Raw genomic sequence first — 26,574 nt, forward strand, 5'->3', positions numbered from 1 at the left:
TACTCGTGACGTCACATAGCCCCGTCCCCTGACCCAAAGCCGGGCAACATGGCGGCCTCCACGCTGGCGTCAACGTCGGACCTGAGCGCCAAATTTAAATTCGCGGCCATCTTGAATGGGAGGGATCCCCGCGCGCTGCGCGGCTGGGAGTGAGTACTGTCGCTCCGTAGGTCTCGGGACCGAGGGCTGAGGGCACGATGGCGCCCGGCTGCAAAAGTAAGTGAGGAGCCCCAGCTTCGTGACCCCGTTCCCTCCCACAAGTACAAGCTTTCCTGCTGGCCGTGAAGGGCAGGAGCGCACAGAACGGCGAGGGAGGGTGTTTGGCGTCTCTGTCTCGCCAAGACAATACATTAATGGAACAGTTGTCTTCCCGTCTGTGTATTGGGAGCACGCTAAGAGCCTGGCGCAGTTCTAGGCACTGGGGCTGAGCAGCAAAACCAAACGGAGAGCTGTCATCCAGGCGCTCCTAAGCGACGTGCTGAATCTTGCCTCTGTTCTCGGACCTTCCATTCGTCGCTGGTCCCTTCGCGAGTCCCAGTCGGGGCTGCCTCTTTTGTATCCTCACTTGAGGGTCGGCTCACACTCTCCCCACTTTCTGCTTAATTCTAGATTACTGACTTTTCTGAAGTGGAGAACCTACTATATTGTTCTATGCACCTCGTTCTCTTTTGGAGGGTCCGCTGTGGACTCTTCTTAGGAGACTTTTAAAGCACAGAATTCAGTGGTGTCTTTACATTCTCACAATCCCGTTTTTCCTTCTCCTGGAAGTTCTTCCTTTTTTCTCACGGAGGGGAGCCTGTCGTTTTTGCTTTTGATAAACCCTTCCATTGTCCTTTGCTGTTCCTGGCTACATGCCCCACCTCCTACATTGCCTAACCCTTTAAGAAATCTTGATTTTTAAAGCCAAGGGACTGGATTTTGGACTAATTTGATGTATCTTAGTGAATGGTATAAATGGTAAGGAGGCGATGCCTGTGTTAGAAGATGAAAGAAACGGTGAATTTTTGGTTTGGTGTTTGAGTCTTCCAATAACGTTAATGCTTTTAGCTGTCAATCATAATTCTTTTCTAATATGTTGTTTCACTTACTTTTTAGGTCGCTCGTACCATTAAAACATCATTATGCTCTCTTTTCCCATCTAAAATGTTCGTTTTCCTCCAACATTTTCAGCATTCAGAGGATATTAGCACACAAATTGGTACATTATTGGACCAAAATGTTCATTGTGCTTTCTGCACAATCACAGTGTTTGTTCAATAAATCTGGACTTAAGCAAGAGAATTGATGCCTGTGCTATAATTAGAGCATCTGTTTCTTTAATGGAAAGTATATTGTTGTCGAATCCACAGCCCATAGTTTACATTTTGTTAGATGTCCCAGTGATGTATTTTTATGGTTGTTTTTCCCTAGAACCAGATCGGATACCAGATTTCTCTTTGCAGTTTCACTGCATTTAGTACTCATCTCTGACCTCTTTAAAATAATTTTTTTAGCACATAATTGGGATAGGTCACATATTATCTCATACAGTTTCTTATATAAAATGTGAAATTCAGTGTTTTTTAATATATTTACAGATATGTGCAACTATCACTGTAGTCAATTTTAGAATCTTTTCATCACCTCAGAAAGAAATCTCATATCCTTGAGCTCTCACCTGCTACCTCCCCATCCCCCACCTGCCCTAAGCAACAACTAATTGGCTTGCTATCTTGTCTAGTTGTAGTCATTATTTAAAGTGGCATGCTGAAGTCTCCAACTATTATTGGTGAAGTCTCCAACTATTAATAGTCTCCAACTAAAATTGTCTGTTTTCTGTTCATTTCTTGTCAGTTCTTGTATTTTGGTGCTTTGTTATTAGGTAGATATGTTTTTATCTGTGTTTTTTTCCTGGTGATTTGACCCTTTTATGATTATAAAATGTTCCTTTTTATCTCTAGTATCTTTGTTTTAAAGTCCATTTTGTCTGAAACCTGTGTGGCCACTCCCACTTTCTTATGATGGCTGTTTGCATGAGATAATCTTTTTTTCATCCTTTCACTCGCAAAGTGAAAGTGTATCTTTGAATCTAAAGGGTGTTTCCTGAACACAGTATATAGTCTGACAATCTCTGCCTTTTGATTGGGTCTGACAATCTCTGCGTTTTGATTGGGTTGTTTAATCTACTCATGTGTTGTTATTGATTTGGTTGGATTCACATCTGCCATTTTACTTTTCTTTTTCTGTGTGTCTCAGGTCTTTCATGGTCCTCTGTTCTTCATTCACTGTGTTTTTGTTTAACGGTTGCTCTAGGGTTTAACATATCCATCTTAACAGCATCAGCTTCAGATTTATACTAGCTTAATTCCAGTGATATAAACATTACTCCTGTGTAGATCTATTCCCTTTTATCCTCTTTTTTGGTGTTATTATTATTGTTATTATCTGGCTGTAATGTCTTGTGGGATGTTAGGTCCCTGACTAGGGATAGAACCCCAGCCACTGTAGTGAGAGCACAGAGCCCTACCTACTGGTCTGCCAGGGAATGCCTGGTATTATTAAACACATTAACATGTATTGTTACAAACTCAACAGTATGTTACTTTACATCTTATTCATTTCCTTAGTCTATTACAGGTTTGTTCCTACACACCTTCTCTGTGATATTTTGGCAAATATATATATATTATGTTTCTATATGTTATACATCCAATGATACCTTATCAGTTCAGTCGCTCAGTCTTGTCTGATTCTTTGCAACCCCATGGACTGCAGTACACCAGGCTTCTCTGTCCATCGCCAGCTCCCAGAGCTTACTCAAACTCATGTCCATTGAGTTGTTGATGCCATCCAACCATCTCCTCTGTCGTCTGCTTCTCCTCCCAACTTCAATCTTTCCCAGCATCAGGGTCTTTTCCGGTGAGTCAGTTCCTCGCATCAGGTGGCCAAAGTATTGGAGTTTCAGCTTTAGCATCAGTCCTTCCAATGAATATTCAGGACTTATTTCCTTTAGGATGGATTGGTTGCATCTCCTTGCTGTCCAAGGGACTCTCAAGAGTCTTCTCCAACACCATAGTTCAAAAGCATCAATTCTTCAGCACTCAGCTTTCTTTATAATCCAACTCTCACATCCATACATGACCACTGGAAAAACCATAGCTTTGACTAGATGGACTAGCTTTGACCAGTTGGCAAAGTAATGTCTGCTTTTTAATATGCTGTCTAGGTTGGTCATAGCTTTTCTTCCAAAGAGCAAGCATCCTTTAATTTCATGGCTGCAGTAACCATCTGCAGTGATTTTGGAGCCCCCAAAATAAAGTCTGTCCCTGTTTCCTCATCTATTTGCCATGAAGTGATGGGACCAGATGCCATGATCTTTGTTTTCTGAATGTTGAGTTTCAAGCTAACTTTTTCACTCTCTTCTTCTACTTTCATCAAGAGGCTCTTTAGTTCTTCTTCGCTTTCTACCCTAACAGTGGTGTCATCTGCATATATGAGGTTCTTGTTATTTCTGCCAGCAATCTTGAGTCCAGCTTGTACGCTTTCTGCCATAAGGATGGTGTCATCTGCATATCTGAGGTTATTGATCTTTCTCCTGGCAATCTCAACTCCAGCTTGTGCTTTTTCCAGTCCAGCATTTCTCATGATATACCCTGCATATAAGTTAAATAAGTAGGGTGACAGTATACAGCCTTGACGTACTCCTTTCCTGATTTGGAACCATGTTGTTCCATGTCCAGTTCTGACTGTTGCTTCTTGACCTGCATACAGATTTTTCAGGTGGTCTGATATTCCCATCTCTTGGAGAATTTTCCACAGTTTGTTGTGATCCACACAGTCAAAGGCTTATGATACTTTATATGCTATGCTAAATTGCTTCAGTAGTGTCTGACTGTTTGCAACCTACCAACTGTAGCCTGCCAGACTCCTCTGTCCATGGGATTTTCCAGGCAAGAATACTGGAGTGGGGATCTTAGGGATCCCCATGGGATCCAGTGGGGATCTGGAGTGAAGTGAAGAATACTTCTCCAAGGGATCTTCCTGATAGGGTTCGAACCCACTTCTCTTGCATCTCCTGCATTGGCAGGCAGGTTCTTTACCACTGGCACCACCTGGAAGCCTGATACCTTTTATGCATATTATTTTATACATTTTTATTTACAATTTTTAAAAATAAACAGGAGAAAACAGACATTTCTACGTTTTTTCTTTTTTTAATTATATGATTGCTGTAACTTGATGCTCTTTGATTTTTTTTCCACGTGAATTTGAGTTTGATTGTCTGTGATCACTTACCTGGTCTTAGGACTTAATGAAGCTCAGGTTCTTGATGTCTTGTCACAGAAAGAATTCAGTGAGAGACAAAGTGATACGTAAGAATTGAATTTATTTAAATATAAGCACACTCTACAAATGGAGTGTGGACCATCTCAGAAGGTGAGGGGCCTCGAAATGTGGCAAGTGGTTAGTTTTTACGGGCAGGATAATTTCGTAGTCTGTTGAGTGGGTGGATTATTTCAGTTACTTCACAGAAAGGGTGGAGATTTCCAGGAAGTGGGCCACTGCCCACTGTTTGTTCTTTGATTATTGTTCTTGTTCAGTTGTTAAGCCTGCTAAGACTCTTTGCCATTTCACGGACTGTAGCATGCTGGGCTTCCCTGTCCTTTACTATCTCCCAAAGTTTGCTAAAACTCATGTCCATTGAGTTGGTGATGCTATCCAACCATCTCATCCTCTGCTGCCCCCTTCTCCTTTTGCCTTCAATCTTTCCCAGCATCAGGGCGTTTTCCAGTGAGTCAGCTCTTCACATCAAGTTGCATCAAGTGGCCAAAGTATTGGAGCTTCAGCTTCAGCATCAGTCCTTCCAATGAATATTCAGGGTTGATATCCTTTACAATTGACTGGTTTGATATTCTTGTAGTCCAAGGGACTCTCAAGAGTCTTCTCCAGCACCACAATTCAGAAGCATCCGTTCTTCGGCGCTCAGTCTTCTTTATGGTCCAACTCTCACATCCATACATGACTATTGGAAAAACTGTAGCTTTGACTATATGGACCTTTATAGGCAAAGTGATGTCTCTGCTTTTTAATATGTTGTCTAGGTTGGTCATAGCTTTTCTTCCAAGGAGCAGGTGTCTTTTAATTGCATGGCTGCAGTCACCATCTGCAGTGATTTTGAAGCCCAAGAAAATAAAACCTGTCACTGTCTCCACTTTTTCTTCTTTTTGCCATGAAGTGATGGGACCAGATGCCATGATTTTAGTATTTTGGATGTTGTGTTTCAACCCAGCTTTTTCACTCTTCTCTTTCACCCTCATTAAGAGAGTCTTTGATTCCTCTTTATTTTCTGCCATTAGAGGTGTTATCATGTGTATATCTGAGGTTGTTGATATTTTTCCCAGCAGTCTTGATTCCAGCTTGTGCTGCATAGAAGTTAAATAAGCAGGGTAACGATATGCAGCCTTGATGTACTCCTTTCCCAATTTTCAATCAGTCAGTTGTTCTGTGTAAGGTTCTCACTGTTGCTTCTTGACCTGCATACAAATTTCTCAGGAGATAGGTAAGATGATCTGGTATTCCCATCCCTTTGAGAATTTTTCACAGTTGGTTGTGATCCACACAGTCAAAGGCTTCCTTGTAGTCAATGAAGCAGCTGTCTTTCTGGAATTCTTGCTTTCTCTGTGATCCAACGAATGTTGGCAATTTGATCTCTGGTTCCTCTGCCTCTCTGAAACCCAGCTTGTACATCTGGAAGTTCTCATTTCATGTACTGCTGAAGCCTAGCTTGAAGGATTTTGAACATAACATTGCTTGCATGTGAAATGAGCATAGTTGTATGGTAGTTTGAATATTCTTTGGCATTGCTCTTCTTTCGGATTGGAATTAAAACTGACCTTTTCCAGTCTTGTGGCCACTGCTGAGTTTTCCAAATTTGCTGACATACTGTGTTCAGCACTTTGACAGCAACATCTTTTAGGATTTGAAATGGAATTTGATATGGAATTCCGTCACCTCCCCTAACTTTGTTCCTAGTACTGCTTCCTAAGGCCCACTTGACTTCAGACTCCAGGATATCAGGCTTTAGGTGAGTGACCACACCATTGTGGTTATCGGGTCATTAAGACCTTTTTTGTATCGTTCTTCTGTGTATTCTTGCCACCTCTTCTTAATCTCTTCTGCTTCTGTTAGGTCCATACCATTTCTGTCCTTTATGCTGCCCATCCTTGCAATGGGTGTGAAATTCATTGCAAGCAATGAAATGTGCCCTTGATATGTTCAATTTTCTTGAAGAGATCTCTAATCTTTCCCATTGTATTGTTTTCCTCTATTTCTCTGCATGGTTCATTGAAGAAAGCCTTCATATCTCTCCTTGCTGTTCCCTGGAACTCTGCATTCAATCGAATATTCTTTCCCTTTCTCCCTTGCCTTTTGCTTTTCTTCTTTCTTCAGCTACTTGTAAGGCCTCCTCAGACAAGCACTTTGCCCTCTTTGTTCTTTGATGATTGGCCTGAAAGATCGTGGTACTGGTTGGTATGTCCCTTAGCTTATGCTAGTATATTACAGTAAGCATATAATGAGGGTCAAGGTCCACTGGAAGTCAGATCTTCCACCATCTTTGACTGAGTTTGTTCTAACCAGTTTTTGTCGTGTCCAGTGTCTGTGTCATTCTTTTAAATGTTGTGCCCTGCCCCCTTCCCTCCTGTTTGACTGAGAAGTCAACTGTTAATCTAAATTAGGTAATGATTAGTCTCTTAAGTAATGACTTCCAACACTTCTACTGTGATGCATCAGTTGGTCTGTTTGTGTTTATCCTGTTTGGGATTTGTTTAACTTCCTGGATATGTAGATCATTTTTTAATGGATTTTGGGAAGTTTGGGCCATTATTTCTTTGACTTTTTTCTGTTCTCTCTCTCTTCTCCCCATTTGTGCATGTTGGTATGCTTAATGTGGGCCTACATTTCTGCAAGTTTCACTTCACTTTTCATTTTTTTTCTCTCTGTTCTTTGGCCTTCATAATCTCTGTTGATCTTAGAGCTTGGTTGTTCTTTTTTTCTTTCAGCTCAAAGTTAATGTAATTATGATTTCCTTTAGTTCTGGACATCTTTGTAATGGCTACTTTAAAGTCTTTTTCCTGATATCAACATGTAAGCACTCTCACAGGCTTTTTATTCTGATTTATGGGTCATACTTTCTTGTTTCTTTGAATTCCTTGCAGTTTTTTTGTTAGAAACTAGACATCTTGGGTAATACATTGTAGCAACTCTGGGTAAGTGGTCTCTGCATCCTCTAGGATTTATTATGTACAGCAAATAAGGAGAACATCAGAATCTTTCCAAAGCAGTCTCTCTGAACAGCAAAATTGAGGAGGTTTTAAGCTAAGGCTATATGTATATTCATGAAAGCACTTGATTGGACAGATGAAATTTAGCGTAGAGTTGGGGCAGAGGTCAACAAAGTCCAGGCTTTAGTTGACTGAAGTCTGGAGCTTCAACATCATCATTCCACCCTCTCCCTGGGTAGGAGCCTTAGGTCTTCAAGAACTCAAATATATATTGTGTGTTTCCCTTGAGTAGCCAGGAGCATGCCCCAAGGCTGCACTATTGTTTCTTGACTGCTCCTCCCTTGTTTCTGCATTTCCTCCTTTCAGTTCAGTTCAGTTCAGTCGTGTCCAACTCTTTGCCACCCCATGAATCGCAGCATGCCACGCTTCCCTGTCCATCACCAACTCCCGGAGTTCACCAAACTCATGTCCATCGAGTCAGTGATGCTATCCAGTCATCTCATCCTCTGTCATCCGCTTCTCCTCCTGCCCCCAATCCCTCCCAGCGTCAGAGTCTTTTCCAATGAGTCAACTCTTCGCGTGAGGTGGCCAAAGTATTAGAGTTTCAGCTTTAGCATCAGTCCTTCCAAAAAACACCCAGGATTGATCTTTAGAATGGACTGGTTGGATCTCCTTGCAGTCCAAGGGACTCTCAAGAGTCTTCACCAACACCACAGTTCAAAAGCATCAATTCTTCGGCTCTCAGCTTTCTTCACAGTCCAACTCTCACATCCATACATGAACACTGGAAAAACCATAGCCTTGACTAGATGGACCTTTGTTGGCAAAGTAATGTCTCTGGTTTTGAATATGCTATCTAGGTTGGTCATAACTTTTCTTCCAAGGAGTAAGCGTCTTTTAATTTCATGGCTGCAAGCACCATCTGCAGTGATTTTGGAGCCCCCCAAAATAAGGTCGAATACTGTTTCCACTGTTTCCCCATCTATTTCCCATGAAGTGGTGGGACCAGATGCCATGATCTTCGTTTTCTGAATGTTGAGCTTTAAGCCAACTTTTTCACTCTCCACTTTCACTTTCATCAAGAGGCTTTTGAGTTCCTCTTTACTTTATGCCATAAGGGTGGTGTCATCTGCATATCTGAGGTTATTGAGATTTCTCCCGGCAATCTTGATTCCACCTTGTGCTTCGTCCAGCCCAGCGTTTCTCATAATGTACTCTGCATATAAATTAAATAAGCAGGGGGACAATATACAGCCTTGACGTACTCCTTTTCCTATTTGGAACCAGTCTGTTGTTCCATGTCCAGTTCTAACTGTTGCTTCCTGACCTGCATACAGGTTTCTCAAGAGGCAGGTCAGGTGGTCTGGTATTCCCATCTCTTTAGGAATTTTCCACAGTTTATTGTGATCCGCACAGTCAAGGCTTTGGCATAGTCAGTAAAGCAGAAATAGATGTTTTTCTGGAACTCTCTTGCTTTTTCGATGATGCAGTGGATGTTGGCAATTTAATCTCTGGTTCCTCTGCCTTTTCTAAAATCAGCTTGAACATCGGGAAGTTCACGGTTCACGTATTGCTAAAGCCTGGCTTGGAGAATTTTCAGCATTACTTTACTAGCGTGTGAGATGAGTGCAATTGTGCGGTAGTTTGAGCATTCTTTGGCATTGCCTTTCTTTGGGATTGGAATGAAAACTGACCTTTTCCAGTCCTGTGGCCACTGCTGAGTTTTCCAAATTTGCTGGCATATTGAGTGCAGCACTTTTACAGCATCATCTTCCAGGATTTGAAATAGCTCAACTGGAATTCCATCATGTCCACTAGCTTTGTTCATAGTGATGCTTTCTAAGGCCCACTTGACTTCACATTCCAGGATGTCTGGCTCTAGGTGAGTGATCACACCATCGTGATTATCTGGGTCGTGAAGATCTTTTTTGTACAGTTCTTCTGTGTATTCTTGCCACCTCTTCTTAATATCTTCTGCTTCTGTTAGGTCCATACCATTTCTGTCCTTTATCGAGCCCATCTTTGCATGAAATGTTCCCTTGGTATCTCTCATTTTCTTGAAGAGATCTCTAGTCTTTCCATTTCTGTTGTTTTCGTCTTTTTCTTTGCACTGTTGGCTGAGGAAGGCTTTCTTATCTCTCCTTGCTATTCTTTGGAACTCTGCATTCACATGCTTATATCTTTGCTTTTCTCCTTTTGTTTTTGCTTCTTTTCTTTTCAAAGCTGTTTGTAAGGCCTCCTCAGACAGCCATTTTGCTTTTTTGCATTTCTTTTCCATGGGGATGGTCTTGATCCCTGTTTCCTGTACAATGTCATGAACCTCCGTCCATAGTTCATCAGGCACTCTATCAGATCTAGTCCCTTAAATCTATTTCTCACTTCCACTGTATAATCATAAGGGATTTGATTTAGGTCATACCTGAATGGTCTAGTGGTTTTCCCTACTTTCTTCAATTTAAGTCTGAATTTGGCAATAAGGAGTTCATGATCTGAGCCACAGTCAGCTCCCAGTCTTATTTTTGCTGACTGTATAGAGCTTCTCCATCTTTGGCTGCAAAGAGTATAATCAGTCTGATTTCGGTGTTGACCATCTAGTGATGTCCATGTGTAGACTCTTCTCTTATGTTGTTGGAAGAGGGTGTTTGCTATGACCAGTGCATTCTCTTGGCAAAACTCTATTAGCCTTTGCCCTGCTTCATTCCTTATTCCAAGGCCAAATTTGCCTGTTACCCCAGGTGTTTCTTGACTTCCTACTTTTGCATTCCAGTCCCCTATAATGAAAAGGACATCTTTTTTGAGTGTTAGTTCTAAAAGGTCTTTTAGGTCTTCATAGAACCATTCAACTTCAGCTTCTTCAGCGTTATTGAGTGGGGCATAGGCTTGGATTACCGTGATATTGAATGGTTTGCCTTGGAAACAAACAGAGATCATTCTGTCGTTTTTGAGATTGCATCCAAGTACTGCATTTTGGACTCCTTTGTTGACCATGATGGCTACTCCATTTCTTCTAAGGGATTCCTGCCCACAGTAGTAGATATAATGGTCATCTGAGTTAAATTCACCCATTCCAGTCCATTTTAGTTCGCTGATTCCTAGAATGTCGACGTTCACTCTTGCCGTCTCTTGTTTGACCACTTCCAATTTGCTTGATTCATGGACCTGACATTCCAGTTTCCTATGCATTTTTGCTCTTTTACAGCATCAGACCTTACTTCTATTACCAGTTGCATCCACAACTGGGTATTGTTTTTGCTTTGGCTCCATCCCTTCATTCTTTCTGGAGTTATTTCTCCACTGGTCTCCAGTAGCATATTGGGCACCTACCGACCTGGGGAGTTCCTTTTTCAGTATCCTATCATTTTGCCTTTTTATACTGTTCATGGGGTTCTCAAGGCAAGAATACTGAAGTGGTTTGCCATTCCCTTCTCCAGTGGACCACATTCTGTCAGACCTCTCCACCATGACCCGCCCTTCTTAGGTGGCCCCACACGGCATGGCATAGTTTCATTGAGTTAGACAAGGCTGTGGTCCATGTGATTAGATTGACTAGTTTTCTGTGATTATGGTTTCTATGTCTGCCCTCTGAGGCCTCTTGCAACACCTACCGTCTTACTTGGGTTTCTCTTACCTTGGATGTGGGGTCTCTCTTCACGGCTGCTCCAGCAAAGCGCAACCACTTCTCCTTACCTTGAATGAGTGGTATCTCTTCACAGCTGCCCCTCCTGACCTTGAACGTGGAGTAGCTCCTCTCAGCCCTCCTGCCGAGATCATTAATTATCCCTCCCTTAAGATCATTAATTACTGAGACCTGTTGAAGGGCAAACATTGGGCCAGGCTTAGATCACAAAATGGCTTTAGCCACAATGAGTTCTTTTATGTTGAGAAAGCCATTTTTGGTTCACTTTCTGCAGGGACCCCTTAACCAGTCTGCTCACAGTTAGAATAGGTAGGAAGATCGAGGCCTGTCCCCTGACCTGCCCAGGCCAGACACCCTGGAGACTGATGAGTGTGAGCAACTGAAGAACAGGCTAGAAAAATGGGGTTTTTATGTTGCACTCTAAAAAATCTTTACTGACTTCTTATCTTTTTTTCTAGCTGAGTTACGCAATGTGACAAACTGTCAGTCTAACCAACCAAGGTAAGGAAAAAATATTAAGAATGAGGCCGAAAGAATTAAGGGTGTAGTATTCCAAAAACAACCATTTAGCATAGTAAGGGATCCTTGTTTCAGTGTTAACCTTTGTCCTCAGCTACTTGGAAATACAGAACAATCATGTCTCCTCTCTAGCCCTATCTTCTCAATTTCCAGGTTAAAAGATGAAATCAATAACATAGTTCTCCTTTAGAATGACTTAGTTTATTATTGCTTTTAAGAGGGAAACCGGAGATAAGCAGAGTTTCGAATTACGTTTCAGTTAGTTTCAAGTAGTAAAGTCTTGAAAATGGCAATTGTGAAGAGATCAGAGGAAGTTATAAATCAGTAAAGGGTTTGGGTCATGTGTGACTCTTGAAAAGCGGTCAGTGTTAACTGACAGATTTTGGGCTTGTTGGGGAAACTTGACCCAGGAACACTACAGGCAATAGGAGGCTCAGATTCTTTTTCTCCTGTAAATTGAGCTACTACGTCTTTTGTCTTTAGTAATGAAGGTGATGCTATCAAAGTTTTCGTACGAATACGCCCACCTATAGAGGGTTCTGGATCAGCTGATGGAGAGCAAAACTTATGCTTATCTGTGCTCTCTTCTACGACTCTCCGGCTGCACTCCAACCCTGAGCCTAAGACCTTCGTGTTTGATCATGTGGCCAACATGGACACGACTCAGGTAATGATAATTTGGGGAGCTCCACTTATCATTTGGGACATACAAGATTCTGTTACTTGGGAGAATTTCATTTCTGATTTCATCAGTTCAACAGATCTCAAGTAAGTAAGGAAGTGCACATATTCCATTAGCATTTTAGATTTAATTTCATTAAATATTTTTCTGCCTCCGTCAAAATTTGAACAGCATGACAAGCCTGTTTTACTTTCCCTCTCCAACCAGTGATGGAGGTTATTGAAAGTATACTTTTGAGAACCCCTGGATGATTGATAAGTAAAGTTGAACTGCCTAGTTTAAGAATATCTTAGTTCTGGCTGCTGTTACACAAATAGGAGACTGGGTGGTTTAAACAATAAACATCTATTTCTCAGAGTTCTGGAGGTTGGGAAATCCAAGAGCAAGTGCCAGAGATGCAGTGTCTTGTGAGGACTCCCTAGATTGTAGACAGCTTCCTTCCACTGTGTCCTCACGTGGTGGAAAGAGAGAATTCTGTGTGTCTTTTGTTATCAGGGAACTCAGGCATACCTTGTTTTATTGCACTTTGCAGATACTGGGTTTATTTATATACAATTGAAGGTTTGTGGCAACTCTGCATTTTTCCAACAGCATTGCTCACTTCATGTCCTTGTGTCACACTGTGGTCAATATTTCTTGAAATATTTCATACTTTTTCATTTGTGACCCCATATCCTTTGTGACTATATATTTGTTATGGTGATCTGTGATCAGAAATCTTTGATGTTACTGTTGTAACTCTTTGCATTTTTTAGCAATAAAGTATTTTTATATTAAGACCATATACATTGTTTTCTTAGAAATAATCTGTCCCACACTTAATAGACTATAGTATAGTATAAAGTTAACTTTGATATGGACTGGAAAACTGAAAAGTTCACGTGACTCGCTTTGCTGCTATATTCACTTTATTGAGATTGTCTGGAAATGAACCTACAATATCTCCAAGGTGTGTCCATACTGGATCACTAGGGCTCCAGTCTCATGATTACTTACTTCCCAAGGACCCCATCTCCAAATACCATCACACTTGGGCTTAGTATTTCAATGTGGGAATTTTAGGGAGGTTACAGAAATTCAAGGGCTTCCCACACAGCTCACTGGTAAAGAATCTGCCTGCCAAGCAGATGTGGTTTCGATCCCTTTGTCGGGAAGATCCCCTGGAGAAGGAAATGGCAACCCACTCCGGTATTCTTACCTGGAGAATCCCATGGACAGAGGAGCCTGGTGGGCTACAGTTCATGGGGTTGCAAATGAGTTGGACATGACTTATTGACTAAAACCACTTAGAGAGTGATCAACATAAGATTACTATGGTGTTGGGACTTCCTTGATGGTCCAGTGGTTAAGACTCATCCCTCGTGGGGGAACTAAGATTCCCACCTGCTGCAGGGCACAGCCAAAAAAATAATTACTATGCTTTCAATAACTTGCTAATTAAGAACAATTTGGTTAAAATCTAGTCAGCACTGTTCACTGAAACTTTCTGTGGTAATAGAAATGTTCTGTATCTGTGCTGTCCATTGCATTAGCCTTTAGCCACACATGGTTATTTAAGTTTAAATTAATTAAGATTAATTAAAATTTAAAACCCACCTTTTCAGATTATTAGTTTCTCAGATGTCCTAGCCACATGTGGCTAGTCATGTGTGATATATGAATAGTGTGTCTGAGGACCTGACTTTAATAGCCACATATGGCTAATGTTTATTGCATTGGACATCACACATATTGTGTTCCCTCGTAATATACATGATTTGCGTTTTTGGTGACACATAGATTTTTAGATCTTTTTTTTCATCTAGGACATGTCTGAAAAATGGAAATAGAAAGTGAGTCACATATATATTAATAATTTAAAAAATTTTAATAGCTACAGTTTTGGCTGTTCTGCATACCTTGCAGGATCTTAGTTCCCTGACCAGGGATCGAACCTGGGCCCTCAGAAGTGAGAACACCGAGTCCTAACCACTGGACCACCAAGGAATTTCCTAGTAACTACATCTTTAAAAAATTAAAAAGAAATGGGTAAAATTAATTTTAATTCTGTATCTTATTTGACCTTGTATATCTAAAATGCATTTCAACATGTAATGAACATAAAGCAAGTTATTAATGAGGTATTTTCCATTGTTTTTTTCATGTTCAACCTTTCAAAACTGATGATTGTTTTATATTTACAACACATCTCAAATTGAACTAGACACACTTCAGGTGCTCTGTAGCCATGTGTGACTCACGGCTGCTAATACTGGGCAGTGCAGGTGTCTAATTCTTGGTTTGTTAATACAAGTGCATCTATTGTTGTACAGTCACTCAGTTGTGTCCGACTCTTTGCGACCCCATGAACTGCAGCCTGCCGGGCTTCCCTGTCCTTCAGCATCTCCCAGAGTTCACTCAAACTCATGTCCATTGAGTCAGTGATGTCATCCAACCATCTCATCCTCTACTGTCCCCCTCTCCCAGCTTCAGGGTCTTTTCTAATGATGCATCTACTTGTATATAAAAAAGAAAGGAAAAATCAGATAAAAGTTTGTGGGAAAAGTACTGAAGAACATATAGGAGTATGTATTTTATGCTAATAGCAGTATAATATTGTGTGCAACATGCTAATTTCTATATAAAGTCTAGATGTGGGGTTTAAATCTATAATTGCATAGCAGATTAATGGATATAATTATGTTTACAGCTTTATCATCTTAGATATTTTAGCCTTTTTTTGTATAGTGGATATAATTTTCACATTGCAAATGACAATTTACACACAAATTTTATTATATTTTAGAATGTCGTTTAGGGAAAACGTTTTCATTTTTGTAAAATGTTAACGTATTTGGTGCTTACATTTATAGGAGTCTATGTTCTCAACTGTGGCCAAAGGCATTGTGGAGTCTTGCATGAGCGGTTACAATGGCACCATCTTTGCATAGTAAGTTGTCTCCTGTGTTCTTATACAAGGTTACAATAGTAAGTGCTTCTATTTGTTTCCTATGGCTGCTGTAACAGATGACCACATACTTAAGTGGCTTGAAACAACACAAATTTATTATCTTACAGTGTTGTGAGTCAGAAGTCCGACAAGGCTCTCTGAGCTAAAATAAAGGTGTCAGCAGGACTGTGTTTTGCTTTTAGGCCATCTCAGCAGACAGAGCTTGGTAATATGTGCACATATACTAAGTCATGTGTGGAGACATATCTACAATTGTTTCTGTTCTTGTCTGTTTCTTTTGAATATATACAGTAAGCTAGACTTGAGTTCATGCTGCTGCTGCTGCTGCTAAGTCGCTTCAGTCGTGTCCGACTCTGTGCGACCCCATAGATGGCGGCCCACCAGGCTCCCCTGTCCCTGGGATTCTCCAGGCAAGAACACTGGAGTGGGTTGCCATTTCCTTCTCCAATGCATGAAAGTGAAAAGTGAAAGTGAAGTCACTCAGTCATGTCCAACTCTAGCGACCCCATGGACTGCAGCCCACCAGGCTCCTCCATCCGTGGGATTTTCCAGGCAAGAGTACTGGAGTGGGGTGCCATTGCCTTCATGCTAATGTCTGACTAATCCAAGGATTGAGAATTGACGTGGGTTCATTCTAACCTTCCTTTTTTATCTGTAACTTCCTGGCTGACAGAAATCTGGATTCCTGTTGCTATCATCCATTTATTTATTTGTTCAGCCCTAGTACACATGCAAAGCAGTTTCCAAATTGTTATCGTGGATCCCTGTGAGAAACAATTTTACTGAGTACATTGTTGATGCACAGATCCTTTTTTTCCCTTAAGTCCTACAATTTCTAATCAAAACCTCCTTTTGTCAGCTTAGGTCAGCTCCTTTTCTGCCTACTGCCTTCAGTGCAGTGTGTCATGAACTTGTAATCAGTTAGATGCATTTCATCCCAGGGTCTCTGACATCCTAGTTTGATGTGTTTTGCTTGTTTATTGGTCACCCTTTGTGATGTACGGTTTCTTAGTGTATTGACAGTTGCAGAGTCATGTTTTTGGCACGCCTACTGAAGAGAGCAGTCGCTTTCCCTTCAAAGTTCCTCTTGTTGCATTCATAGTCAACCACTTCTTTTTCTCCCAGCCGCTGGATACACTAATATATTTTCCATTGCTCTTTTGCCTTTTCCAAAGAAATCACACAATATGTAGCCTTTTGCTTAGTAAAGTGTACTTGGGATTTTTCTGTGTTGTTGCATCCATCAATAGCTTTTTCTTTCTTTCTTTCTCTGATTGCTTCCAGTTTTTAGTGATTATGAATGTTAGTAAAAACATTCAAATATTGGGTTTTATGTGAACGTAAGTTTTCAAATCACTTGAGTAAATACCTGGAGATACAGTTGCTGGGTCCTATAGTATGAGGAACTATCAAACTGTCTTCAAGACGTATATTGAAAGTGCATGATGATGGGAATTCCCTGGTGAGCCTGTTATTTGGACTTGGTGCTTTCACTGCAGTGGCCTGGGAAAGGAAACTAAGATCCTGTAAACCCCTCAGTGCGGCCAAAATAAAGTGCACAATGATTGTGAATTTCTAAGTATTGGCAGCCTTCAAATATTGCTCTAGATTTAATATTAGAATGTAAGCTGACAATCTTGGCAGGTATACAAGGTGAATTTTATAATTATTTTTTCCTTTTGTCCTAGCAACTGACTTCCTAATTTTATCTAGAACCAGAAGTTTTTAACAGAATGTAGTGAATTTAGTGAATTATATAGTTCATTTTGAATAGTTGATTTTTGTGTGTGTGTGTATGTACCCTTGGTTTATCCATAATAGGCTCAAAATAAAAGAAAATAAAAATCCAGAAGTCTGAAGCTTGGGTTCATCTTGCACACACTTTCTTCCTTGAAAATTTCCCTTTGCCTTTCATGCTTGCTTTTCAGTTGTGTTCAGCAGAACTAAATGTTCTCTCTTCATCCGTGAAGCACTTAACCATTTTCTCATATTTCTTCTCAAGAGAAGAAAGGATTTTTTCTCACAGAATATTTTGAGTGGTAAAGCTTGAAAATGAAATCCCCAGTAACCAGAGATTATGTATCTTCAAAGTGTTTCCTGTAGGCATACTAATCATAGTATTTAGTTTGAAAATTACTTTTGGTAGTTGAGGGTAGAAAGGAGAAGTACATGGAGAGAAGTGAGCATTGATTTGTTGGTTGAATGAGCATACTTTCTGGTTCATGAGCTATTTTTAAAAATATTTATTTATTTAATGTATTGGCAGCACCAGTTGTTAGTTGCGACATGTGGGATCTTGTTTCCTGACCAGGGATCGAACGTGAGCTCCCAGAATTGGAAGCATGGAGTCTTAGCCACTGGACTGCCAAGGAAGTTCCTAAAGTTATTGTTAATAGTGTCCCCTTCACTTTCAAGCAGGGCACACAGCAATATCCATTTCTCATTCTAAGTTAACTAAAGAACTTATCTCCAACCTGCTTCCAAAAGAAATAGGTAAACAAGCAGATTATGCTGTTTTCTAGCTCTTGGGGCATTGAACCAAAAAGTAAACTCAAAATTTTATGTTTGTGCTATGAATCCAAGCTAAACACATTTATCATCCTAACTGACAACTATATTCAACTTAAGTTTTTATTTTTGTATTTTGTTTGTTACCCCTGTTTCTCAGGGTACCTGAGAAATCATGACACTACCCAAAATAAGCCTATAGCCTAAGGATGTTTTTAATTGTTTTATTTTTAGTATGACAATATCTTGGTTCCTTTTAAAGGCAGAATTTAGGAGAATTGCTGCATTATTTAAAACAGAAAAAATTAGGAAAAAAATCCAGTTGGTTCTGGTTCAATAAATTATGATACATTCGTGGAGTACTACGTAGCCATTAAACATAAAGAGGTAGATTTCTATTTACCCATGTAGAAAAATGTCTGAAATTAAGGGGGAAAAAAAACAGGTTGCAGAGAAGTATGAATAACATCATTCCAATTTTATAAATAAAAATTAAATGAAAACTCTGATGGCTGTGTTTGTATACTCTGGAAGGACTTATCAGACAATTAAGAGTAGTTAGCTCTTAGTAGTAGAATAGGAGAGAAGGAAAATGGATCATTCACTTTTTACCTGGTATAAATTTTAAGAAAGAAAGAAAATTAGTTCTTTGTGGGGAAAATTTATATACTAGTAGACTGTATTAAAATTAGGTAGTCTGCTGTCTATGGGATCTCACAGAGTCAGACACGACCGAAGTGACTTAGCAGCAGCAGCAGACCATATTAAAATTAGGTAGTCTTCTAAATTATACGTGTGAAAATAATATATAAAACATTCTTTTTTACAGTGGACAGACTGGTTCAGGGAAAACATTTACCATGATGGGTAAGTAAACTAGAGATTAACATTTACTGGCTTAGTCTACTCTTTCGTGATAACAGAACTTAGCATGTTTTTTGGAAAGTCATACTTTCTGTGTATGATGTTGAACTCATGAAATTAGGGTCATTTCCCACATTCTTGTCAGATTATGACTTCCATTATATAACAGTGAAATCTGTGTTTTTGGCTATTTCCAGTTTAAAGCTTAGCACAGAATATGTGCTTAACTAACAACTTTTGAAGAGGGTTTAATGAATTTTTACATATTTATATACCCGTATAACCACTCTTCTGATCAAAATTCCTAATCAGTAACTACTCCCACTCCACCCCATGATGTATGTATTACTCTGACTTCTGTGTCACTAGTTTCGCTGGGTTTTGCACTTCTGTGAGTGACATTTTACTGTGTTTACTCTTTTATGTCTGGAGTCTTTCTGTCAGCATGAAGACTCTGAGATTCACTCATGTTATTGCATGTAGTAGTAGTTTATTTCCATTACTGTATAATATATTATTGTATGAGTAGACCACATTTTCCATTCTGCTGTTGCTAGAGAGTTTTAGACCCCGTGAATAATGGTGTTATGGACATTTTTTTCTTGTATGTGTCTTTTAAAATTCATTTCTGTTGAACTTTAAACTTCTGGGAGTGGACTTGCTGGGTCACGGTATGTGTACGTTCAGCTTTTGTAGGTAGGGCCATGATAGAGATGTGTCACCGTGGAATTTCCCAGTGCTCCACGTACATGTCCACACTTCATACTGTCCTTTTTAAAAAGTTTAGTTGTTCTGGAGTGTGTGTAGTACTGTCTCATTGTGTTTTTATTTGCACTTCCTTGATTTCCATTGACCACCTTTTATACATTTATTGAACATTTAAATAGCCTCTCTGTTAAATGCACATTCAAGCTTTTTTTCTTATTTAAAAATTAGCATATCGTTTTCTTACTCATTTGTGGGGATTCTTAAAATAGGTTAGCTCTTTGTCTATAATATAGATGACAAATTTTTCTCTAGTTTTTTTCTGCTGGCTTACTTATTTCTTATGCCAAAATTTTAGTTTTTATATGGTTGAATTTCAGGGTTGTTTTTTTTTTAATGGTTTCTGAATTGTGAGTTTTAGTAAGAAAGGTCTTCCTTTCTCTGAAATTACAGCAACATACATATAAGTGAGTACTAAAAATATGCCAGGCACTCTTCAAGGCTCTGGTGGTCTGTTCAAGTAAAAGGCAATGTCAAGGCTGTCTTGGAGCTTATAATTCTCATGGGGGATGTACAATTGAAAGCAAATAAATATCTTAGCACTTATGCCAGAGGTAATAAGTAATATGGGCTTCCCTAGTGGCTCATTTGGAGAAGGCGATGGCACCCCACTCCAGTACTCTTGCCTGGCAAATCCCATGGACGGAGGAGCCTGCTAGGCTGCAGTCCATGGGGTCGCAAAGAGTCGGACACGACTGAGCAACTTCACTTTCACTTTTCACTTTCATGCATTGGAGAAGGAAATGGCCACCCACTGCAGTGTTCTTGCCTGGAGAGTCCCAGGGACGGGGGAGCCTGGCAGGCTGCCGTCTCTGGGGTCGCACAGAGTCGGACACAACTGAAGCGACTTAGCAGCAGCAGCAGCACCAACAGTGGCTCGTTGGTAAAGAATCTGTCTGCTGAGCAGGAGATGCGGGTTCAGTCCTTGGGTCAGGAAGATCCTCTGGAAGAGGAACTGGCAACCCACTGCAGTATTCTTGTCTGGGAAATCCCAAGGACAGAGGATCCTGTGGGCTATAGCCCATGGAGTTTCAGAGTTGGACATGACTTAGTGACTAAACAGCAGCAGTAATAAGTGCTGTGAAGAAAAATAAGGGGATAAAAAGGAGCAGGGGGTACTGTTTTAGGTTGATGAGTCAGAGAGGCCTCTTGGGGTGACATTTGAAGAGACTTAATGAAATGAGAAGGAACCTTGAGACTATAGGAGAAGAATCTTCTGCAGAGGGCCTGTCCCTGCAAATTCACAGGCAAGCCCTAAGTTGGGAGTATGCTGAAAAGTATTCAGGGAACAGCAAGAAGACACATGGGGCTAGAGTGGAATTTTCCAGAATTAGGGGCAGGTTGGAAATGTAGCCAGAGGGCAAGTCATGGATTTTAGATTTTTTTTTGAGGGGATGTGAAGTCATGGGAAGGTTTGTTGTTTGTTTGTTTTTAAGAAGCATTGCACGAAGTGATGTTAAATTAAAAGTACTACTCAGGCAGCTGAATGGAGTAGAGACTATAAGAAGGGGTTAGAACAGAAGCAGGATCGCGAGCCGAGTCAGGAGACAAGGCAAGAGATGATAAGGTAACTGTAACGAGTGTGCTGAATATCTTTGTATAGGATTTAGCAGGAAAATGTTAAAAAATTATCTGCACATACTCTAATATTCTGTCCTCTGTGTTCTTTACTTCCATTTTTCTACCGTTTGTGTATACACACACACACACACACACACACACATATATTTAAGGTACAGTTTACAGGATCCATTTAATATAATTTAGATATAGCACATCAAGATGATGATAATATTTTAAAATTTATTTTCTGTAGCTTTCTTGCATACACCAGCATTTTCTTAGTTCCGGTGGTCTCTAAGGTATAATTATCTAATACGTACAGTAACTTTTAGATCTTTTCTAGCTATATAATTTTTTCTGCTAAACGTAGCTAGTTTGAATTAATATTCCAAAAACTCCTACTACTTACATATCTATGTATTTTTCTCCAGTGTTAACAAAATAAGGGTAGGATTCCTCTTCAGTTTTCTCTCTGTATAGAAATCTTGTGACATATTCCTACAGTATCTTTGTTACCACCCTGGCTTTTATTGCCCAATTAAGAAAATGCTAGCTAATGCTAATTTTTATACCCTGTGAGTTAGTTATTTCCATTATTATCTCCATTTTATAGTGAAAGACTCAAAGAGATTAAGTATTTAATTAGCCCGTGGCCACACTGCCAGTTTATAAAGGTCATCCTAGACGACTGAATGTCTTATGCAACAGTAAAGTATAATTGCTTATTATTTCTGCTAATTTTGATATCTGCAGAAGGAAACATTTCAAGCTTGGGACTTCAATGGATTTTTTAATTTATGAAACAACAGCTGCTTTTTCAAATGGCTTAGTGACTATCATGCACCTGTTGATAGGCTGGTTCTCTTATGCCGTCTCTTACCACAGATTAACTTGTTTGGGAGCCCAGAAGAAACTGATTATACAATGTATCTTCTGTTAAATTGTCTTTCACTGTTGGCATTTTGAAGGACTTCTGTTACAGAATAAAAATGAGCAGTTACGTATCTGTGTTTTTTTATGTTTTTCTTTAGGACCATCTGAATCTGATAATTTTTCTCATAATCTGAGAGGAGTAATCCCTCGAAGTTTTGAATATTTATTTTCCTTAATTGAACGTGAAAAAGAGAAGGTAAAACTTACTGTAAAAATAAAGGGAATTCCATGCAATATCTACTTTTGAGTAGTTAACTACTAATAATAGTTCATGATACATGGAGGGGTATAACTGGTCATCTACACGTGGATAGGCTAGAGTGGTATAAAAAATCCTTCAGTTCTCAAGATAAAATTAAGGATTCTGAGTTTTCTATTTCTAAAGGTTCTAGTCTATAAAACATGCATCATCCTTGACCTGACATTAAAAGAAAGTAGAAAGTAGTGCTTCTTTAGACACTCAGATTTTACAAAAGAGAAAGTGTAAAGAAAATCTTAACTGAGGAAAACAGATTCATGAAGCCGTATCACCTACCTGCACCTAGGCTGACAGTAGTAACGGGCCATCTTTACCTGCTACCATCTGACCATGATCTTGCTTCACACTTGGTGTGGCTCTGTTGTCCTGGCTACGTGGGCTTCCATTTTGCATTAGCTCCCAGATTGGGCCATTCTCTTTATTGTGCATTGTTACCTTAGTGAATTCCAGGCTTAAGGGCCATTAGTGTTCTGTATTCTATTACCTATGTGCCAGGGAGACTGATATATAACATTGAGTTACCACTTAACTCCTTTGCAGAAACTATCTCTTACCATTGTGGTTAGACAAGCATATTACGTGCCAGTGAAATAGATTTAGTGACATGCATTTCTGTGGTTAAAAATCCTATAGCAAGGCTTTTTATTTGTTTATTTTTTGTAAGAGAGGCTTTTAAAATGCCTTATTTTCTGTCATTTGGAAAATATAACACTTGATTCAGATACACTTATGAGGAAGTCCAGTATATGACAGATGAAACTAGAACTGCTATTTTCATCACAAGGAGAAAAAGTTATATAACTATGTATGGTGATGGATGTTAACTAGACTTATGATCATTTTGCAGTATATACAAATATCAAATCATTGTGTTGTATGCCTGAAACTAGTGTAATGCTCTATATCCATTATACCTCAATTAAGCGAAAAATGGAATTGCCTGTTTGGCATGCTCAAGTCCTAGTTCCCTATCTTGGTTCTCAGGTACTGTTGGAAATGTCAGGGCTCCTGGGACCATGGTTTGATGCTGCTTAAAACTGTTAATGATGTGTTGAAACTAGTAACCTATGTTTTTAAACTGACTTTGAAGTATCTTGTATTGTGTAAAGGATAATATTGTAGGAAATTTATATGTTGTGAAGTGAGTGAAAAGATGAGTGCTCAGGAAAGGTAGGGATGAACTCATGACAATATCACTAAACCAGGCTTCTCTTTTACAGGCTGGACTTGGAAAGAGTTTTCTTTGTAAGTGTTCATTTATTGAGATCTACAACGAGCACATCTATGACCTGCTGGACTCTGCATCGGCTGGACTGTACATAAGGGAGCATATTAAGAAGGGGGTCTTTGTTGTTGGTGCAGTAGAACAGGTGGTGACCTCAGCAGCTGAAGCCTATCAGGTACCCTACATCGAATGATTGCTCCATAGACAACATAGCATGCTGTGAAGAACGCCTTGACCTCAAAAAAAAGAAAGAATTGTTACTAAAGATGTTTTGTTAAGCCATAGCCAGGATGTTCATGAGAAGGAAAGAAAAAGAGTATGACCATATTTTATAAATTTCCCCTTTGTTAAAATAGATGTTTGACTCCTTGATTTTGGGTTAGTTTGGTATTGTTCATTCTGTTCATTCACTATCTATCTGTCTGTCTGCACCGGGCCTGAGTTGTGGCCTGCAGAATCTAGTTCCCTGACCAAGGATTGAACCTGGGCCCCTTGCATTGGGAGTGCAGAGTCTTAACCGCTGGAGCACCAGGGAAGTCCCACACTTTTTTTAAGCTAATAGTATTTTGAAATTTGTCTCATGTTTGAGTGAGGATTCTTCTTTCTCTTTGCAGCTGTGTAAATGTCATTATTTATCTAATATTTAATATACAGTATTTGGTGTTATGAAAAGGAAGCATGAATTAATTAACCAAAAAATAAAAGGTATAAACAATTTCATTTTTATGCTGTGACTGCTTAATAGGGTTATAACAGCTCTATTCATTGAGTATATATGCTGAAGCCTATACTAACTTCTTTGTATACATTATTTCATTTAATTTTTTATCTGCTTTTGAGGTAAGCTAATAATTTCTTTATTTATCCAATACATATTGTGACCTTGCCACTCAAAAATGTAGTTCTCATACTATCAGTGTCACCTGGGAGCTTGTTAGAAATGCAGGAGCTCAGCCTCTACTTCACATCTATTGAATCAGAATCTGAATTTTAATGGGACTAGGTGGTTAGCGTGCATATTAGAGTTTGAGATGTTCTGCACTGTGAGGGAGGTACCCACATTCCCATTTTACACATATGGGACTGAGCCTTGAAAAGGTCGCTTGGCTCCAGACCACACAACTGGTAGATGTGGAGACAAGGGTTGAACTGGTATTCATCTGATTTTAGAGCCTGCTATCTGAACCTTCATGTAGCCTGCCTGCCACAGGGAACAGGAAGTAAAAACAAATACTCTGTAGACCAAAAGGACTGATAAAGCTTTGGGCTTGAAGGTAATTTTGAGATTTATCTGACTTCTCATAATTTTGGTTAAGAAAAGGGTTTAGAGAGATTTTACGACTTGCATTAATACAAATAGAGAAATGGCAAAGCCCATTCTAGATCCTATGCCTTCTGATTTCCTGCTTGTTTGGTCTCATGACCTAGAGAAGAAACAAAAAAGGAAAGGGAAAGGAAAATTAGCGTGTGTACTTGCGTATGTTGCTCAGTAGACCAGTAGTCTCACACCACCCTTTACAGATTTCCTGCTGATGTTTGTAGCTGTTGTGAAAATGTGGAAGTTGTGATTGTGTATTTTCCTTTTGCCTAGGTGTTGTCTGGAGGGTGGAGAAACAGACGTGTCGCCTCAACATCAATGAATAGAGAATCCTCTAGGTCTCATGCAGTCTTTACAATTACAATAGAGTCAATGGAGAAAAGCCATGAAACTGTGAATATACGGACCTCTCTTCTCAATCTGGTAGATTTGGCAGGATCTGAAAGGCAAAAGGACACCCATGCAGAAGGCATGAGATTAAAGGTAAGATTGGAATTACGGTCTTCAATTCAACTTGACTGAGAATTAGAAGTCAATACCAAGCTCAGTATTTTGATGGCTACAAAGTGTTAAGAAATTGGTTCTATCCTAAAGGTATAGAAACTTTTGTGGTAGTGTAGGGACAGTAAACATAATGGGATATGACAAGCGTCAGGAGCAAGAGTATTTGAATTCACTGTCACCCAAAAAGGCCGATGGTATGAGTGGTAGAGGAAGAAGGATATAACATGCCCCTTACTTGGGGGAAGCGTGGGAAAGAAGTAGTTCTGGAGTTAAGGGTTAAAGACTTCATTCTAGGCTAAGGCATTACCAGAGGTCCTCAGTAATATGAACTACTAATGTATATACGTATTATGGTCTTCCCAGGTGGCTGAGTGGTTAAAGAATCTGCCTGCAGTGCAGACGTGGGTTCAGTCCCTGGGTCAGGGAAGATCCCCTGGAGGAGGGTACAGCAACCCACTCCAGTATTCTTGCTTGGAGAATTCCACTGGATTGAGGAGCCTGGCAGGCTACAGTCCATACAGTCACAAAGAGTTGGACGCAACTGAAGCGACTGAGCACACATGCATACGTATTGTGACATGTACTGTCAACAAAACGTGTGGATTCTACATGTTAGGATATATGGGTGCAGAGAGCGAAGAGTCAGCAATGGTAGAGGAGAGTGTGCTGTTTGCCTTGAAAGCAAGGATTTGAGCCTCTTGAGCTCTCAGACAGCGTCAGGCTGTCTCACATTTGTGTTTATACGGTGACATAAAGCAAAGAAAAATAGCATATGTTCATAATAGGATATATGCTGGGTCTTTTCTAAATGCTTCATATAAAACGATTTAACCTTCCTAAGAATTCTAGGACATGATATTATTATCCTTTCTATTTTGAAGAAACAGAAGTAAATTTTCCAGGGGCACGTGATTGAGTTGAGCTGAGATTCAAGCAGTAGTCCAGCTCCACAGACAGTGGAGCCGTGGGCCTAAACCACTTTTAAGGATGGTCACAGTGGAAGCTCTGAGCTCAGTGCATCTTGTTAATAATTTCCATTTCTCCTCTCTTTTTTCTATACTCCCATCTCTGCAGACTCAGTTATCAAAAGTACGCTGCCTAAAGTAAAAGGTTTAACCCAAACATTTTTCTCCCCAAACCACTCTTTTAAAGAAATTTTATGTTTACATATAATAAATGTAAATTCTAATTGACATTTGATAAGTGTAAATTCTAATTTACAGAATTAGAGTGAATGTTCTCATCTATAATATGTTCATTAATAGCTTTGTGGGACATGGGAGTGGGACGTTAGTTACCATACCTTTATAACGTAGCAAACATTTTAACATAAAAGGCTTGAAAAATATGCTTATAATTTACTGCTTTAACATGTTTTCCTCTATTCTCTTCTTGATTTTATCCCTGCCTATAGGTCAGTTGAAAACTATTACAATCATGAGCTGATAACAGTATTTTTCTCCTTCAATGACTTTTGTGTTTGAATTTGAATAGTATTAGAATTGCAGTCTGTGCCTCAATAGGAAAAGGTTAGGGGACAGTTGAGGACATCTTTTTGCTGAAAAGTTACTTACCCTTAACTAAT

General features: G+C 39.7%; 1 protein-coding gene and 1 non-coding gene across 4 annotated transcripts in view; one reads left to right on the top strand and one right to left on the bottom strand.

The window, feature by feature from the left end:
* Positions 1-57: 57 nt before the first annotated feature.
* Positions 58-26,574, top strand: part of KIF15 (kinesin family member 15) — a 57,303-nt gene continuing 30,786 nt past the window's right edge. For all 3 annotated transcript variants that reach the window (XM_070360263.1, XM_070360261.1, XM_070360262.1), the window contains exons 1-8: positions 58-216; positions 11,358-11,400; positions 11,902-12,085; positions 14,953-15,029; positions 18,388-18,425; positions 21,782-21,879; positions 23,163-23,342; positions 24,759-24,968. In XM_070360263.1, the coding sequence (XP_070216364.1) occupies positions 198-216; positions 11,358-11,400; positions 11,902-12,085; positions 14,953-15,029; positions 18,388-18,425; positions 21,782-21,879; positions 23,163-23,342; positions 24,759-24,968 (849 nt within the window). In that variant the 5' untranslated portion in view covers positions 58-197. The remainder of the gene's footprint in view (positions 217-11,357; positions 11,401-11,901; positions 12,086-14,952; positions 15,030-18,387; positions 18,426-21,781; positions 21,880-23,162; positions 23,343-24,758; positions 24,969-26,574) is intronic.
* On the bottom strand, positions 14,014-14,086 carry TRNAE-CUC (transfer RNA glutamic acid (anticodon CUC)). The gene has a single exon. It is a non-coding gene; the product is annotated as a tRNA-Glu (tRNA).

Source organism: Bos mutus, chromosome 22, assembly GCF_027580195.1.
Source record: "Bos mutus isolate GX-2022 chromosome 22, NWIPB_WYAK_1.1, whole genome shotgun sequence".
In the NCBI taxonomy this organism is placed as follows: Eukaryota; Metazoa; Chordata; class Mammalia; order Artiodactyla; family Bovidae; genus Bos; species Bos mutus.